The sequence below is a fragment of the Brassica napus genome, chromosome C5 (assembly GCF_020379485.1).
Source record: "Brassica napus cultivar Da-Ae chromosome C5, Da-Ae, whole genome shotgun sequence".
Taxonomy (NCBI): Eukaryota; Viridiplantae; Streptophyta; class Magnoliopsida; order Brassicales; family Brassicaceae; genus Brassica; species Brassica napus.
This window is the reverse complement of record NC_063448.1, coordinates 1,778,906-1,796,842: the sequence shown is the minus strand read 5'-3', so window position 1 is coordinate 1,796,842 and position 17,937 is coordinate 1,778,906. Positions and strand designations below refer to the sequence as shown.

At 39.6% G+C, this 17,937-nt stretch overlaps 3 protein-coding genes, 1 long non-coding RNA gene and 1 pseudogene across 4 annotated transcripts; 4 read left to right on the top strand and 1 right to left on the bottom strand.

The window, feature by feature from the left end:
• Positions 1–45: 45 nt before the first annotated feature.
• LOC106401854 (ent-kaurenoic acid oxidase 1) lies at positions 46–4,183 on the top strand. The gene is made up of 8 exons (XM_013842460.3): positions 46–248; positions 1,434–1,773; positions 2,293–3,034; positions 3,133–3,222; positions 3,319–3,397; positions 3,470–3,576; positions 3,657–3,781; positions 3,873–4,183. The coding sequence occupies exons 2-8, from the start codon at positions 1,535–1,537 to the stop codon at positions 3,961–3,963; spliced, it is 1,473 nt and encodes a 490-aa protein (XP_013697914.2). The 5' UTR covers positions 46–248; positions 1,434–1,534; the 3' UTR covers positions 3,964–4,183.
• Positions 4,184–4,603: 420 nt separating this feature from the next.
• Positions 4,604–7,628, top strand: LOC106371085 (uncharacterized TPR repeat-containing protein At1g05150). Its single transcript, XM_013811116.3, has one exon. It carries the CDS (start codon positions 5,030–5,032, stop codon positions 7,466–7,468), a length of 2,439 nt encoding a protein of 812 aa, XP_013666570.2. The 5' UTR covers positions 4,604–5,029; the 3' UTR covers positions 7,469–7,628.
• A 336-nt stretch (positions 7,629–7,964) lies between these two features.
• Positions 7,965–12,007, top strand: LOC106400558 (ATP-dependent helicase rhp16). Its single transcript, XM_048757769.1, has 15 exons — positions 7,965–8,250; positions 8,462–9,117; positions 9,214–9,336; positions 9,421–9,494; positions 9,602–9,671; positions 9,749–9,880; positions 9,966–10,051; positions 10,143–10,212; positions 10,302–10,424; positions 10,599–10,832; positions 10,976–11,080; positions 11,164–11,316; positions 11,404–11,492; positions 11,578–11,658; positions 11,753–12,007. The coding sequence occupies exons 1-15, from the start codon at positions 8,205–8,207 to the stop codon at positions 11,823–11,825; spliced, it is 2,115 nt and encodes a 704-aa protein (XP_048613726.1). The 5' UTR covers positions 7,965–8,204; the 3' UTR covers positions 11,826–12,007.
• On the bottom strand, positions 11,700–13,622 carry LOC106400559 (annotated as a pseudogene).
• Positions 13,623–16,096: 2,474 nt separating this feature from the next.
• LOC125587399 lies at positions 16,097–17,089 on the top strand. The gene is made up of 3 exons (XR_007323669.1): positions 16,097–16,502; positions 16,595–16,632; positions 16,900–17,089. It is a non-coding gene; the product is annotated as an uncharacterized LOC125587399 (long non-coding RNA).
• The last annotated feature ends 848 nt before the right edge of the window (positions 17,090–17,937 follow it).

The following is a 17,937-nucleotide window of genomic DNA, read 5'->3' as shown; positions in this document are numbered from 1 at the left end:
GCATAAAGTTGGATACTTTTAGTTTGTCTGTGTGTCACGCGCACACTTTATGTTCCATTTTGGGTTTCTGTTGTTCCTGAGACCCAACTAGCTACTCCGTACTGAAAACCCTAGGAAGAAGATTAACAAATTGGTTTAAGCCGGAGCTTATCCTTATTCCGACGAGTATCAGGTTTGTTAAAGGATGGTGTTCCAGTTGCGGAGTCTGAGGGTCAAGTGGTCTCTCATCTCTCACTGCCTTATTAAAGGTGTCATTCTCTTTCACTTCCTATATTCCTCTCATTGCGTCTCAGTTCTTCTTCTGGTCCCCCTCAAAGTTTTGGTTTTAATTTGTGTCATTGGTGTTTGAATATGAGAGTGTGAAGTGGTCGCACACATCGTATAATTGAAATGTATGGATCAAAATCTGGAGAACTTAGTCCACTCACTCTTGATCTGGCTTGTTTACCTGTGGTTAAGCTTACTATGATCGAAAGTAAACAACTTAAAAACGAATGAGGACTACACAGAGACAAATTTACAAGTATTCTTGGAGTGTTTTGTTTCTCTTTTGGGTTTGAGATTGTTCTGTTTTGTATCTGTTCTCTGCTCCTTTGATTCCTGCACCACCTTCATTGGTTGTCTTATCAACGGAGTTTGAATCACATTTCCTATACAGCCATCTTCAATTTAATTCGTAAATCTTATTTTTTTTTTCAAATGCAAGCTTTTATTGTTGCTTTAGAGTAGTTTTTGATTATTAAGTTCATTTGCATTGATGGAGTTTAGACTACCTACCTGGCGTACAAAGTGAAGTTGTTGACGGTTTAGTTTTACTTGGTAACTCTTTATGTGAGTTATACTCGCAAAGTTTACTTGTATCAGTTGGTCCAAACCTAAGCTACTTGTTTCTTATGTCTGAGTTAGACCTGCAAAGTTTGGTTTAGCTCTTGTATCAATGGTCGCATACTTGCATTGGTGGTCGATGGTTTACCCGCATCTGACCAAGTATTATCAGATTATTGATAATTTCGGTTTATTACTTAGCTTTGGTACCAATAGGATCTTATCCATGATATTCATGGTTTATACGTTCATGCTTGACACATGTAGTGATTGTACTAGTTTTACTGGATTAAACAAAAAAAAAAACTTATTTTCTCTTAAATATACTGAGAGGCATTGTCATAATAGAGCTCATGTTTATCCTCAGGAGCGTGGCATGTGTCACTTAGTAATTTTACTACTCCAATTAGCCATGTACACGCATTTGATCCCTTAGAAATTTCCTAGCAAATCAATTACCACCAGTTATGATTCTCTTGTCTGTTTGAAGAAATATAAGATATGATATTATACTACCAGCAGTTGCAAAGAAAAGTTTCCAGTTAGTTTTTGAGATACTTTACCATTTTTATTTGGGGACTCATAAGGTAATTTTTTTTATATGACAGCTCTGAGAGTTTTATACACGTACTCTACATGAAGAGGAGGTTACAAATATCCAATAAAAGGGGACAAATGAGTTTGGGAAGTTAACTAAGTGAAAAAGGCTATGGCGGAAACAACGAGTTGGATTCCAGTTTGGTTCCCTTTGATGGTGTTGGGGTGTTTTAGTCTGAAATGGTTGGCTAAGAAGGTGAACGTGTGGCTCTATGAGTCTAGCCTCGGGGAGAACAAACACTATCTGCCACCAGGTGATTTGGGTTGGCCTTTCATCGGCAACATGCCGTCTTTTCTCAGAGCTTTCAAGACCTCTGACCCTGACTCCTTTGCCCGCACCTTAGTCCAAAGGTAAATCTTGTACTCACTCCTAGCCTCCATTAGGCATGTGGCGTTTGGGCCGTCGGATTCGATCCAGTTGACTCAGACATTGGGTACTATGTTCATAAGTTCCATTCGGATTTTACTAGCTTTCAGGTCAGGTTCGGTTCTTTCAAGATTCGGTTTGGACCGGACTATAACCAATGTCTTAAATCGCCAAAAATATCTTTTAAAAAACTGAAAATTAACAAAAAAAACTACTCAAAATATATTTAACTAATTTTGGATATTTTCGGATCCTACTACTTTGGTTCGATTCGGGTACAACCCGAAAGTACTAAGCTCTTAAGTCTTTCGGATGGGGTATCAGTTTTTTCGGTTCGGATTAAGATTGGGACTTTCGGTTTGGGGTAAAAACGCCCGGGCAAAGTCTCCATAGTCCATACCAAAAAAACTCTTGTACTAGATCCATGGTGTACCTTTGGTATTGGTTTCAAAACTTACATCAATACTCACTCCCCTAGTCTCTATGTTGTCAACGGTGTGCAGGTATGGACCCAAAGGTGTCTATAAAACACACATGTTTGGGAACCCAAGTATAATAGTGACAACACCAGACACTTGCCGGCGTGTTCTGACGGATGACGACGCCTTCAGGCCAGGCTGGCCAACATCTACAATGGAACTCATTGGAAGGAAGTCGTTCATTGGTATTCCTTATGAAGAACACAAACGTCTCAGGCGTTTGACTGCTGCTCCAGTCAACGGCCACGAAGCTCTCTCTCTCTACATACCTTACATTGAAGAAAACGTTATCACCGCTCTAGACAAGTGGAGCAAGATGGGAGAGTTCGAGTTCTTGACTCATCTGCGTAAGCTTACCTTTAGGATCATCATGTACATCTTCATCAGCACTGAGAGTGAGAATGTCATGGACGCGTTGGAACGAGAGTATACCGCTCTTAACTATGGAGTGAGAGCGATGGCGGTTAATATTCCTGGCTTTGCTTATCATAGAGCACTCAAGGCGAGGAAGAAACTCGTAGCTGCGTTTCAGTCTATAGTGACTGAGCGTAGAAACCAAAGGAAGCAGAACAGTTCATCCAATAAGAAAGATATGTTGGACAATCTCATTGATGTTGAAGATGAAAATGGGAAAACTTTGGATGACGAAGAGATTGTTGATGTTCTTTTGATGTATCTTAATGCCGGTCATGAGTCCTCTGGCCACACCATTATGTGGGCTACTATTTTCCTTCAGGAACACCCTGAGTTTCTACAAAGGGCAAAGGTAAATGGAGATAATGTTTTTTTTTTTTTCATTTTCTATGTTTTATTTCTCTGGATTGAGTCATGGTCCTTTGTGTTTTGCATATGACGATACAATAGGCGGAACAAGAGATGATTCTGGAAAATAGGCCTAAGGGACAAAAGGGTCTTACTCTAAAAGAAACTCGACAAATGGAGTTTCTGTCGCAGGTAAGGTTTTGGTGTTTCATACGAGTCTATTGCAACAGAGATTTTACTGGTGAGTTCTTTTTTACTGATAGTAAGAGGGTGTGTTTCTTTCACTAGGTTGTTGATGAGACACTTCGAGTGATAACATTCTCACTCACTGCATTTAGGGAGGCAAAGACTGACGTTGAAATGAATGGTTAGTATATAATGCAAATACAAAACACTTTTTAAATGAATATGTTTTTAAATTATTCGGTTAATCTTGCAGGCTATTTGATCCCAAAAGGTTGGAAGGTTTTGACATGGTTTAGGGATGTCCACATGGACCCTGAAGTCTTCCCGGATCCAAGAAAATTTGATCCTTCTAGATGGGATGTAAGTTAGTTTTCTCATCTTGTGTTGTTCGATCCAAAAGAAGGAAAAGCTAACGTTGTATGGTTCTGTTTATCTATCAGAAGGGGTTTATACCAAAAGCTGGTGCGTTCCTTCCTTTTGGTGCTGGAAGCCATCTATGCCCAGGAAATGATCTCGCTAAGCTCGAGATTTCTATTTTCCTTCACCATTTCCTCCTCAAATATCGGTAAGTCTTGCAAAGATTGAATCTTTTAGACAAAAATGTAATTCATTTCTGTGTTATGTTGAAAAATATTCATGGAGATTATATTTTGCAGGGTGAAAAGGAGCAACACGGAGTGTCCAGTGATGTACTTACCTCACACCAGACCAACTGATAACTGCTTGGCAAGAATCAGTTATCAGTAAAACATGATTATCATTTCTCCGTATAAGATGCTGTTAGTAAAGTTCAGCTCATCAGTTAGGGAGTTGGTTGACTCTTTTATAAAAATAGTCTTTGAGACTCTCGTCTTTCTTCCTTTCTAAACTGCATAAGACTACTTACTCTGTTCCATGAAACAGAGCTTTTCTCTCTTCTTTGGTTTTTTGTTATTATCTATTAGTATAATGGCCATTTTGAAAGCAATTACTTGTTTTAAGTCTAAAACATTAAACATGGTTTTCTGGCAAATCATACACAAGTTCTGACAGATTTTAAATCTTGAATAAGTGGTAATTAGTGCAGAACAAAAAAAAGCTAATTAATGGTTCATAAGAAATCATTGATAATTGTTACTACCTGCGTTCCCAAAAGTAGGATTTTCTAGATTTATTTTTTGTTTCAAAATGATAGATTTTCTTAAACTTTAAGATGCTTTTATTAGTTAATATTACATTAATTAAAAATATTTGAATTGTTTAAATAATATTAGTTGATATTTATTGAAAAATGTATAATAACATAAATAACAAATTTAATTGTAAACATTTATTATTTTTTTAATATGCATAAATACTTTAGAAATTTTTTTTTTTAGATAACGGAGGGAGTATATTAAAATAAAAAATAGGATCTGGTGTGAGATGGAAATGAGAGAATGCTGATAAAATATTGAATACATAAAATAATTTTGAAGGAGAAAAAGCCCAAACACACCGCACAGACTGACCAATACAGTCCACTATCTACTTCCATACAAAAGACAGATGGACAAAATAAACAGCTTGTAAATCCTTTGGACATGGACCATTTCAATAATATTATCATGACTTTGGTCTTTTATGTTTTTCTTTTAATAAATTTTTTCCCCTTAAAGAGAGAAGCTTTACAGATCAGAGGAGGGATCCAATGTCAAGATTGATCAATCTCCCATCTCTGTTCCCTTCCCCCGTTTGACTCCTTTCCCCTAATCAAAGACCAATCCCTAAATTGTTCCCTCCTTATCCTCAATCCTCTGTTCTCCTCCATAAAGGTTGAAACTTTACTGGAGAAATGGCCACGAGAGGATCCAGATCGGAGAAAGTCAAGCGCATCTTCCAGCAATTCGACGCCAACCGCGACGGCGGCCTCAACCGCGAGGAGATGGCGGCCCTCGTCGTGGCCGTGAACCCTAGGGTCAAATTCAGCGACGAGCAGATCAACGCCATCCTCGACGAGGTCTTCCGAACCTACGCCGAGTTCATCGATCCCGCCAAGGGCCTGACCTACGACGGCCTCCTCCGAACCTACGACGACGGCGCCGGAGACGTCGACAGAGACTTCGACGCGCTGGGGCTCGAGCTCAACCCCGAGGAGACTATCATCGCCAAAGGAGGCTCCGAGGCGGCTTCGTCGTCCTCGATTGCGGATGAGAGAGCCGTCGAGGCGCAGAAGAAACAGAGGACGGCGGCTTGGGCGGTTTCGCCTAATCACGGCATCGTGTTTGATGACACGTGGAAGTTGGTGGATGATTTGGAGATTTTAATTAAGAGATTAAAGTCTAAGCAGGAGAAAGTGAACAATAACAGTAATAACAGTAACAATAATAACGCTGACGCGTTTTCGGATGCGGGATGGTCTAGAGAGTTAGGTCCATCCACGGAGCTCTCTGATAAAAGAATCTACTGGGAAGAGTCGAGTCATGACTATAATGTCTTTGTGAAGGAGCTGGGAGTGTTGAGAAGCAAAGCAGACGGAGCTAGATCGAGAGAAGAAGCCTTCGACGGACACATGGCGATCGGTAGGGTCTTGTACGAGCACCAGCTCTTTAAAGAAGCGCTCGTCAGCTTCAAGAGAGCTTGCGAGCTCCAGCCTACTGATGTCAGACCTCATTTCAAAGCTGGGAACTGTCTCTACGTTTTAGGGAAGTGCAAAGAGTCTAAAGAGGAGTTTTTATTAGCGTTGGAAGCTGCTGAGTCCGGCGGGAACCAATGGGCTTACTTGCTTCCTCAGATTTACGTTAATCTTGGGATCTCTTTGGAAGGTGAAGGTATGGTTCTGAGCGCTTGTGAGTATTATAGAGAAGCTGCGATTCTCTGTCCGACTCATTATAGAGCGTTGAAGCTTCTAGGCAGCGCGTTGTTCGGTGTTGGTGAGTATAGAGCGGCGGTTAAGGCCTTGGAGGAAGCTATATACTTGAAACCGGATTACGCCGATGCTCATTGCGATTTAGCTTCTTCGCTGCATTCGATGGGGGAAGATGAGAGAGCTATTGAGGTTTTTCAAAGAGCTATAGACTTGAAGCCTGGCCATGTTGATGCGTTGTATAACCTCGGCGGGCTTTACATGGATCTAGGTAGGTTTCAGAGAGCTTCCGAGATGTACACTAGGGTGTTGGCTGTGTGGCCTAACCATTGGCGCGCTCAGCTCAACAAGGCGGTGTCTTTGCTCGGCGCTGGAGAGACGGAGGAAGCTAAACGGGCCCTTAAGGAGGCCTTGAAGCTGACGAACCGTGTTGAGTTACATGATGCTGTATCTCATTTAAAGCATTTGCAGAAGAAGAAGAAAGGTAAGAAGAATGGTAACGGTAACGGAGGAGAAGGTGGTCCGTTTATCGTCGTGGAGGCTTCCAAGTTCAAGACCGTTGGTGAGAAGACGACTTTGAGGCCGGATTTAGCCACCGCTCTTCAGGTTAGAGCATTTCAGAAGGTGACTAGGCTCGGGAAATGCGACGTGGAGGGTTTGAGGAAGGAGATGAGAGACAACGACGTCCCTGTGTCGTACTCAGGAAGCGGCGGGCCGACGAAATCTATCAGGAAACCGAATCTTGAGGAGATTCTCCGGCGTCTGCTTATCTCCTTGAAGCCTGAGACGTTCCAAGGAGCTATTAAGGCTATCAACGAGAGGATCCTCTCGGTTCTTGATGATTCAGGGTCTGGAAGAGTAGATATGGGTATGTTCTACGCGGTTATTGCTCCTCTATGCGGTGGACATTCAGACAAACGGAAGAGAGTTGCGTTCGAGGCGCTTCTCTGGAGACCGGTGAACGAAGGAAGCTCACAGATCACGAAAACAGATGCAGACAAGTACATCAAGCTCTTGAGAGCTATCTACATTCCGTCGCACGGTATGAGCGAGATGCTGGAAGTTCACGGGGAAGAAGGAGGTGATTCCTCCGTGACGGTAACGTTTAATCAGTTCCTAGCCATGTTTGATGATCCTGACTGGGGGTTTGGCATCATGTCCACGATACTTAAACTGGAGGGCAACGATAGGAACCGGCATGGGAACCATGTGTGTTCGGTTTGTCGGTATCCGGTTATTGGGTCTCGGTTTAAGGAAGTGAAGGCTCGGTTTAGTTTGTGTAACCAGTGTTACAGTGAAGGGAAGGTTCCGCCTTCGTTTAAACAGGAGGAGTACAAGTTCAGAGAGTATGGGAGTGAAGCTGAAGCTATGAAAGCTAAGTGTGTTTGTTTCTCGGGGCAGTCTCATAAGAAACCTATAGCCGCTTGAAAGAAAAACTAACTCTGTCACGTTTTCATTCGAATGTTTTGTAACCTTTTTTTTGTTAGAACTTGTGTGTGCATAGTTTGGAACTTTGGAAGTGTATGATGTTGAGAGTGTGCAAGAGATTTACAAAATTTTATCTGATCAAATCAAGGTTATGTGTGTCCTTAACAATGAGAAACAAAACTAGAAATATTATCACAAGCATGAGTGAAGACAACGTTTTAATGAAGTAAATTGATCAAAACATTGATTTTTTCTGTTTTGCCAATGTATTAGTCTTCCTATTTCAGCATAAGATTGAATGCAAAATAAAATTCACATCCACATAAAAAAAATCACAGGTCTATTTCTAGAGCAAAATCTTAAATCTACAACATTTACCAATTCATTACTTAGCATTGCTTCTCCATTTTTTTATTTGCAGCCCTATGTTGAAAATCTAAAACGTCAAGTTCTAATCATTTATTTTTAAATAAGGATATTCTCGGTATCTGATAATCAGGTGTGACTGTGATGTCAAACAAAAGTCAGGTAGTCGGACGAATAGGAAGCTGACGCGTGTGTTTTTGCGTTTCCCGCGTTATTGACAGTTACACTGTTAATAAACCTATGCTCTATTGAAGAAGGCTAAGAGGCTTCTTTTGCTTCTCTTAGAACTTTCCCCGCTCGATGTTCTCCGCGCGACGATTTTGATAAACCCTAATTCCCCAATCGCCTATCGTCAATTTCTGGGCGCGGGATGAAGATACAAGCCGGCAAGAAGGCGATTCATCCTTTCAACGAAGGTAATCAATCAATCTTTCTATTGATCCTTCGTCGTCTCTGAGAAGTTAAGGGTGGATCTGTGTTTCGTTGCGAATTGCAATCTTGGACTCAGATTAGAGATTCCAGATTGAAAATTTCAGTTTCTTTTTTGCAGATCTAAGCGATGTGACTTTTGATTTGTGTGTTGCAACTCTAAATAAGTGTTATCTTTGATTGTTCATCTGGAAATAGTTGACAACGTTGAGGAAGACGGGGATGACGAATCTTCTTCAGATGGCAAGCGGTTGTGGGAGATCCGGGAAAAAGAAGATCAGAAATGGATCGATGAACATGAGACAGAGGATGGAGATTTGGATCATCTGAATAATGTGATTACTGAAACTGCCGAGCCGCCTCCTGATTTGATTATTCCGCTGTTAAGGTACCAAAAGGAGTTTTTAGCATGGGCAACAAAACAGGAACAATCAGCTGTAAGAGGAGGCATTCTCGCAGACGAGATGGGGATGGGAAAAACCATACAAGCCATCTCTCTTGTTCTTGCCAGACGTGAAGCTGCCAGGGCTCTGTTTAGAGAAACAATGGGGCTCACCCTTGTAATTTGTCCTCTTGTTGCTGTTTCTCAGTGGTCAGATGAGATTGAGCGGTGTACATCCCCGGGAAGCGCCAAGGTCCTTGTATACCATGGGGCTAAGAAAGTGAAGAATGCTGAAGAGTTCAAGAAGTACGACTTTGTATTGACAACATATTCTACGCTTGAGAGTGGATACAGGGGATGCATCGTGTCGTCCAAGACTGAACAAACATTAGAGGAAGATCAGATTGGTAAAGTGGTCAGAGAGAAGCCTATTTTTCACTCTATTAGGTGGAATCGGATCATTTTGGATGAGGTCAGTACAAGACCTGTCTCTTTTGTTTTGTCAATATTTTTTTCAGTACTCATGTCGGTTACTCTTAAAGTTTAATTTTCATTTTCGTTATACCAGGCTCATAACATCAAAGAAAGACGTAGCAAAACTGCGAGAGCTGTTTTTGCTTTGGAGGCTAAGTACAGATGGGCTTTGAGCGGTACCCCTTTCCAGAATAATATTGGAGAGCTTTATTCTCTGGTTAGTTAATCTTTTCTCAAGTTTATGTATAGCTCGTAAAAAATATCACCAACATCGCTGATTCGAATATTTTGTTTTCCCCAGGTTCGCTTTCTGCAAATTCGTCCATACTCGTATTACCTTTGCAAGGACTGTGACTGTGAACTTCTTGATTTCCCGTAATTCTTGATTAACTCGATTTCTAGTTATTTTCTCCTTTCTCTTCTGTTTCATAGCTCATACTAATTTCTTTCGTTCTCTTTTTGTCTGTTGCCTTTGATTGCAGTACGAATTCAAGGTGTCAGTGCTCTGATAACGCATGGCGACATTTTTGTTGGTGGAACAAGAACTTTGTGGTACCACTTTTTTTATATCACCATTTTATATTCTTCCTAACCTTCTGATTTTTTTTTGTTATCCTCAATCGTGCTAGAATATGATCAAGGGAAACGCGGAACGAATAAAGCGAGCCATGATATTTCTTAAGCACAAAATTCTGAAAGACATCCTCATAAGACGTACTAAATTGGGCCGGTCAGCTGATCTTGCCCTTCCTCCTAGAATCGTACGTTGCTTTGTCTCCCTTCTCCGATACTCGGCGTGGTTGCTTCCTAGCTTGATCGTAACATATAAATTTTACTTTCTTGTAGATCACTCTGAGGCGGGATGCACTAGATATAAAAGAGTTTGATTACTATGAATCACTATACAAACAGAGTCAAGCGCAATTTAATACGTTAAGTACCTTCTATTCTACTGTCTTTTTACTCCTTGGTTCATGTAACAGAATTTCATATTGACTGTGGCTTGTACGTTTCTGTTTGCAGGTATGTTGAGGCTGGGACATTGATGACTAACTATGCACATATATTTGATCTTCTTACCCGTCTTAGACAGGTATGTGGTTCAACTAACCAGTCAAATGCACCTTTTGGATGATATATATTGTAGGTTTATGATGTATTTTCTCCCCAATTTTTTTGCAGGCTGTTGATCATCCATACCTTGTGGTGTATTCACAAGCTAGTGGTGCCAATGCTAACTTGAATGATGAGAACAAAAAGGAGAGCGAATGCGGTCTCTGCCACGAACCGGCTGAGGACAGCGTTGTAAGTGTATCAATTTTCTCGATCTATTGCTATTTCGCTGTATCTGGACTCTGGTTTCTTAGTGATGGTATCTCAGCTGGTTTCTTTTTTACATTTTGGTCAGGAGTCCGTTAGATTTCTATTGCTGGACTAACCTGCTCGATTAATATTTTCTTTGGTTATTTAACTTTGTAGGTGACTTCTTGTGCGCATGTGTTCTGTAAAGCTTGTTTGATTGATTTCTCTGCATCCCTGGGAAAAGTCAGCTGCCCGACATGCTCGAAACTACTGACTATGGATTTGACTACCAACGCTGACACAGAGCAACAGGCGGAAAGCAAGACAACACTTAAAGGATTGAGAGCCTCAAGCATTATGAATCAGTTAAAGCTCGATGATTTCCAAACAAGTACAAAGATAGAGGCTTTGGTATGTGCTCTTGAATATTTACAGCTTAATTGATGTCTCTCCCCTTCATCCTGTTAAGCTCGATGAATCCTGTTAAGTTTCGTTGGCAGTTTGAGCTTTCTTTTTATTTTCTTTAACCATATCGTGATCATGTTTGTATGCAGAGGGAAGAAATCAGGCTCATGGTTGAAAGAGATAGGTCTGCCAAAGCAATTGTTTTCAGCCAATTCACATCATTTTTGGAACTGATAGACTACACCCTCGGGAAGGTAATATCACTATGCTACGTCTCTGTTATTATATTAACCTTTGTTTTTAAACAGAATGAAACACTCTTTTGTTTGCAACACAGTGTGGGGTTAGTTGCGTTCAACTGGTGGGAACAATGTCCAAGGCAGCTAGAGATGTTGCCATCAATAAATTCAGAGAAGATCCAGATTGCAAAGTTTTCTTGATGAGTATGAAAGTTGGAGTGGTTGCTCTCAACCTAACAGTTGCCTCGCATGTAAGTTGTCAAGTTAACAAGTATGGAGCAATGGACGCGTTCAAAACATGCTCTAGCATTGGTTGTTTGTGGGCAAAAACTGTGTAGGTGTTCATTATGGAACCGTGGTGGAACCCAGCGGTTGAGAGGCAAGCACAAGACAGAATACATAGGATCGGACAGTACAAGCCAATCAGGTTACACTTTCACTCTACACTGTATTGTATGGTGGGTAAGAAGAACAACCTTTGTATAAATTTCTGATTTGTGAAAAAATTACAGGGTTATGAAATTCATAATAGAGAACACAGTGGAGGAAAGGATTCTGAAGCTTCAAAAGAAGAAGGAACTTTTGTTTGAAACGTAAGTAAAAGATTCCCTGCTACTTGTGTTTTCTTTTATAATATCCGAACGTAAAACTATTATTAATCATGAACTTACTTTTTGTTCTTTACAGGGCCGTTGATGGTTCTCAGCGGGGCATAGGAAAGTGGACATCTGAAGATTATAAGTTTCTGTTTACCACCTAACTGAATCTATCAGAATATAAACGTTTTTGTATGTGGGATCATAAGACATTTGATGATGACTCATCTATGATTTGATACTCCCTTGCAAGAGATTACAATATTTCTCTGATGAAATCAAGGTTAAGCGTGTCCTTGACAATGAGAAACAAACCAAGAAATATCACAAGCAAGATTCCAGACGACATGATCCCTTGTTCAACCTCTAACGGTAGCTTCCTCCCACCTCGAACCGCCTCCAACAAGATCAAAGCCAATGTTCCGCCATCTAGAGCCGGTAACGGCAACAGGTTGATCACCGCAAGGTTTAGATTCAGCAATGCCGCAAACTGGTATAGCCCGTCCGCGTTTGATTTCGCTACTTCAGCTCCAACCGCAATGATGGCAACCGGACCAGCGACTTGGCTAGCGGTTTGAGAGAAGTTGAGGAAAGTCTTTTTCAAACTGTCTAAAACATTGTAAGAGAGACCAAAGAACTCTCTACCGACGAAACTAAAAGTCTCTGTTACGTTCTTCGGTTTCACCTTTGAGAATCTCACGTTCGGTGATAGCTGAACACCGATTCTCCCTGTCCCGTCGAAACTCTTATCAGGTGTGATCATGATATCGAAACCTTCTTTACCTCTCTGGACCCTTAGCAACACACTGTGATTCGGATTGCTCTTCACGACGTCAACAACCTTGGTAACGGAGTCAGAACCGTAGCTGGAGAGCTCACTGCCATCAACGGCTAAGATAACGTCTCCAGGAAGCAATCCATCGCGAGAACCAGCAGAGGAAGACTTAACGTCAGGGACAAGAACTCCTGGAAAGGCTTCTTGAACCGGTAAACCAACGAAGACAACTTGAGCAAAGATTATAGCGTAAGCGAAGATCACGTTAGCTACGATTCCAGCTGAGACCACAACCACTCTGTCCCAAATGGGTCGGTTCTTGAGGAGGTTTTTGTCGTCTAGAGGGATTCCACTGTTTGGATCGTTGTCAGGGAATCCGACAAACCCGCCTAGAGGAAAAGCTCTAAGAGAGTATTCCACGTTGTTGGAATTGAACTTAGCTAGGATGGGACCGAAACCTATCGCGAACTTGCTGACGTGGATGCCTTGGAGATGAGCGGCTAAGAAGTGACCTGTTTCGTGGACGACTATGATCGCTGTGAGAACAGCTGAAGCTTCGAGAACTGACTCGAAACTTCCAATATCGAATCCAGCGAGAGCTCGTGGTTTATAACTGATCCTTTCACCATCGTATGGGTTTCATTTGTTTCTGAAGAAAGTGAAGGAAAGGTGAGATTTTGGGAGGTGGGTTTTGGATGGGTTGTTTAGCTTGGAGAGGAAGCTAGGTATTCGATGAGAAATTGGAGCGGATGAGATGTTTAATAGCATTGTTTCTTCGTGAGGTTTGGAGATTTGAGAGTACGGAGAAGAGAAAGTATAGAAGCCATTGAAAAACAGAGGAGATAAAGAAAAAACATGTATGGCTCCGTCTCTTGTATGTGGATGGGATTAAAGACACAAACTACACTCCTCTTAATTGGTTTTGGTAACAAAATAAATACTCCCTCCGGATTTGAATATATGATGTTTTAGTTTTTTTTTCTTGTATACAAATGTATGATGTTCTACTTTTCATTAATGCATTTTGCTTTTAAAATAAAATGTAAAAAATATAAGTGGTTGAATTTTATTGGGATTCAAATAAATCTTTAAACTAACTAAAAGTAAAACCAAAAAGTATTTGATATAAGTAAGTATTTAATTTCTCTTAATATGTGTGCACAACCTTAAACATCATATATTCAAATCCGGAGAGAGTATTAGTTAGAGAACCTTTAGGGCTTTTAAGCTTGTGCAAACCTTTGTGATCTCTTATGGGTTCATTTAGTCCAGATTTGAACCCCAGGCCCAGTTGGTTTGCTTTGATCTAATCAAGGTGATTACTTGATTTCATTAGAAAAAATGGACTCAGAATTTGGAGATCTGAAAATTGAAATCAAGAATCTCTCTTTTAAAGCATTTTTAATGTATTTTTTTTTTTTTCAAATGAGAATAGTAAAAGTAAGTTTTACTTCAATCTCACTTTATTTTAAGAGAATTTGCATTCCTTGTATAAAAATAAGTGCATAATTTGCGATTCTGGAAAAGTGACTTTTTTCATGAACTGTTTTTTTCTAAATGGCATTTCTATCCCTATAGTTACAATTACTCAACCTATAATTTATAGGTTATTCGAAATCCCTACATCCTCTACATCAAGCGTGCTTATATTTGTGCATAGAGAGTTAGTTTCTCATTTTTTTACTAAAACCGAGATACTATTTTATCTCTTGTCAACAATTCCATCGTCTATCTTTGTACCAAATTACTTATACTTCTCCACCATAAACCATATTTCAAAGCGATGGAACTCCGTAGTGATTCTGGTTACTCCATCTCCAATAAACTCTCAGCCTTCCGCACATTCCTCTCCCGACTCTCCACGACGGCCTCTCAACGCCACCCATGGATGGAACTCATAGATCGGAGCTCATTTGCTAGTCATGATCGCTTCAAGTTTCACTCCTTCATCTATGTCTTTGCGCCGTCTTGGCCGTCGTACTCAGCTAACTCGAACCACGCCGTGGACCTGTTTCGTCTTCTTTATTCATCTCCGTTGTCGACTGAAAACAGAGCCCCCACGGACGTCTCTGCCTCAAGATTCTTCTCTACGCTGCAAATCCTCGTGCCTGGATCGGGTCACCAGACCATCTCCGCAGTCTTTCTCTACCGATGTCATCATGCTCGGATTCAAGACTCGTCGTGCTCATCTTTGCCATCTCAGCCTCGTTACGGAAGAGAAGGAGAAACAATGGTGATTTCTTATGCTTGCAACCCAAGCCCTCCAACCTTTTCGTATTCACGAGTTGGCCCCAATTTTTCCAAGTGTATAGATAGCTTCACGAATCGTCCCTAGACTTTAAGATTCTACACTTCGACCCTTTTAAGAATTGCCCGAATGGTGTTCAGAGTCTTAGATGTTTTTAATTCATCCCCAAACTTTCTAATTTGCAGAAATAACACATTAGTTTCGCCCCAAACTTTTCGATTGTGCAACCTAGACCCTGGTATATGCAAATGTATATGCAGATGTAACATAGCTGGTTACTAAACTCTACCTGACCTTTTTTTTTACAATTAGCTGGTTGCAGAAACAAACATATACAATGTTACAGACTTACAATTCAAGTCACAATATCGAGATAATTAGTCTATATTACCGGCTAAATATAACAAAAAAAAAGACAAGTAAAATCTTAATCAGCTATTTTACAAATTACACATTTAGAGCATATATTATCGGCTAACTATAACAATGTCGAGATAATAAGTATATATTACCGGCTAACTATAACAAAAAAAAAGTCAAGTGAAATCTTAACAGGCTAAACAACCATTTTAATCATATGTATTGTGATTTGTTAATGAGTTAATTTTATGTTTAGCCGAACATATAAATTTCATCATATCCATTGTCTAGAGAGGCTGCGGTTTAGAGAACTTAGGGGTTTGCTGGAATTGATCACTGCTACTGCATAATGCTTGCACTCTGCTTGATTATGACAATGGGGGATTTAAAGCTGATCATGAAGGTGTTTACTTTTCTTTTTTTTTTTGTAGGGACATTTGGTTATTAACTATGACCAGAAAGTCATAGGTGGTTTCTACGATGTGTATGGGATTACATCTAATTCTCTTTAACAAGGGAAGATGCCAGTTCAAGGTTATAACAAACGATTAAAAGTATGTTTTTTTAGATTTGAAAAAACTGATGTGATCTATGGATTGGTTATAACATATGTGCTTTGTGTGCGTAGACATCATTACTAAGCTTGAAGAGGCGTTATTGCTTGAGCCAAAGAAACATGCTGGGATTATGGAATGGTTTCATGGGCTCAGAAAATCACGTGATAAGGGAATCTCTTCATGGGGTTGGAATTTGAATGGCTAGCATTCTACTCATCATGCGCTATTTCCTTGGGCCTTGACTGTATATGATGGTACTAGCCTATGTGACTTTGTCTCAAGGCTATCTTATTTCTCTATGTATATTACTTGTAATGTTGCTTCTGTTTGTAGGTGAGCCTGACCCAGAGTTAAAGCTTTCATGTCGACAAAGATCTTCCTTTCTACAAAACAATTACCGAGATAGTAGCTTCAAGCAGCTATACAGTAAGTATTCTATTTATCAAGTGGATATGCATATCGAAATCTTGTGCTGCTTTTGTAATTAGAGAAAACATTATTTCTGAAAGCATGTGAAATAAGACTTTAAGAAAACAACCTTTGGAATATCTAAACCGTGCACATTTCACATGTGTGTGTGTCTGTTTTCATACTTTTTCCTTAGTTGATGGACCTCTACACATTGTTATATTTCAATATCTGAAATGGTAGCACTTGTAGAGTATCCTGCAAGCAGAATCTGAGGAAAACCTTAAGATTTACTACTTTTGTTTAGTTGGTGAACACTGGAAAGGAAAGAGCAAAAGTGAGCCTTATTTTTTACATGGGCGGTGAGTTGGCATCTGATTCCTTTCTATTACATTACTTCCAGAAGAGCAGATGTTTACCAGCTTTACATTCTACATAACTCAATTGGTGGGACCTCGCATATGTCAGGGGGTCATGTAAATGAGCCATTCATGTAAGGAGGAATATGTGACATATTTTCCATAAGTGATTGTGGCTTCAAGTCAATGTGTAATTGTTTTTTGTTTGGGTCCGTCTTCCTTTCAGAAGTGAAGATGGGTCTCTGGCGTCCTCTTAAATCACAAGTAAGTCACTTTATCTTAATAGCTTTAAAAGTAAAACTGTTGGTTTGCATATATCTCGTGGTCCATCTTGACATTCTTTCTTATTGGTTTAATGGAAGACAATTAGGAAAGGCAGTACCTGAAAGTTTTATTTGTTACAAGCGACCTTACATTTCAAGTGTGCTAATATAATTGATCTGATGAATGAAACAAAACAATAAGATTTGTTCTCTAAACCTGATGTCAAAGTTTTGTTCTTTAATCAAATCTCTTTTGTGTTAAACGTAGGTTCCACTACTCCACGCAGAGATTCACATGCTAGGCTTTGGCACACTGATACTGAGTGGCGCGGGTCAATAAGGAGCGTCAATATTCATTATCATCATCATATTTCATTTCAGTATATGTGTTTTTATTATGTTAATAAAAGTAAGTATTCCCTTTTTCAAAAAGAAAACAAAGTGTTCCCCAAAATACAATATAACAGTAAAAAAATCAAAAATAAAACAAACTTTAATATCATGCATTAAACAACAAAAAAGTGATTACAAAAAAATCCCTTACACAAGGAAACAACAAATTAACAAATATAGAAAGATCCTTATTAAAATAAAAAAAAAAAAAAAAAAAATTTTACTAAAAGTTAAAATACATAACTAAAATTATGTTGATATCTACTAATCACAATTTTCACAATATTAATAACATTAAATTTAAATAACAATTATCAAATAAAAACACATTTTAAAAATATTTAAGATAAAAATCACCGCAGCTTAGCGCGGATATTTACTTAGTGATGATATAAATACTTAGACAGTGTTGAAAAGGACTGGTTCTAGAATAAAACAGTATTATTAAGCTCAATAAAATTAAATCGAGAGTTTTAAGTTTTGGTTATTTAGCCAAAAAGTTGAATTATATTATTTTATTTTATTTTGATGATCCTGACTGGGGTTTTGGTATCATGTCGACGATACTTAAACTGGAGGGCAACGATAGAAACCGGCATGGAAACCATGTGTGTTCGGTTTGTCGGTATCCGGTAATTGGATCTCGGTTTAAGGAAGTGAGAGCTCGGTTTAGTTTGTGTAACCAGTGCTACAGCGAAGGGAAGGTTCCGCCTTCGTTTAAGCCGGAGGAGTACAGGTTTAGAGAGTATGGGAGTGAAGGTGAAGCTATGAAAGCTAAGTGTGTTTGTTTCTCAGGGCAGTCTCATAAGAAACCTATAGCCGCTTGAAAAAAAGAAAACTAACTCTTATCACGTTTTCATACGAATCTTTTTTATTATTATTATTAGAACTTGTGTGTGCATAGTTTGGAACT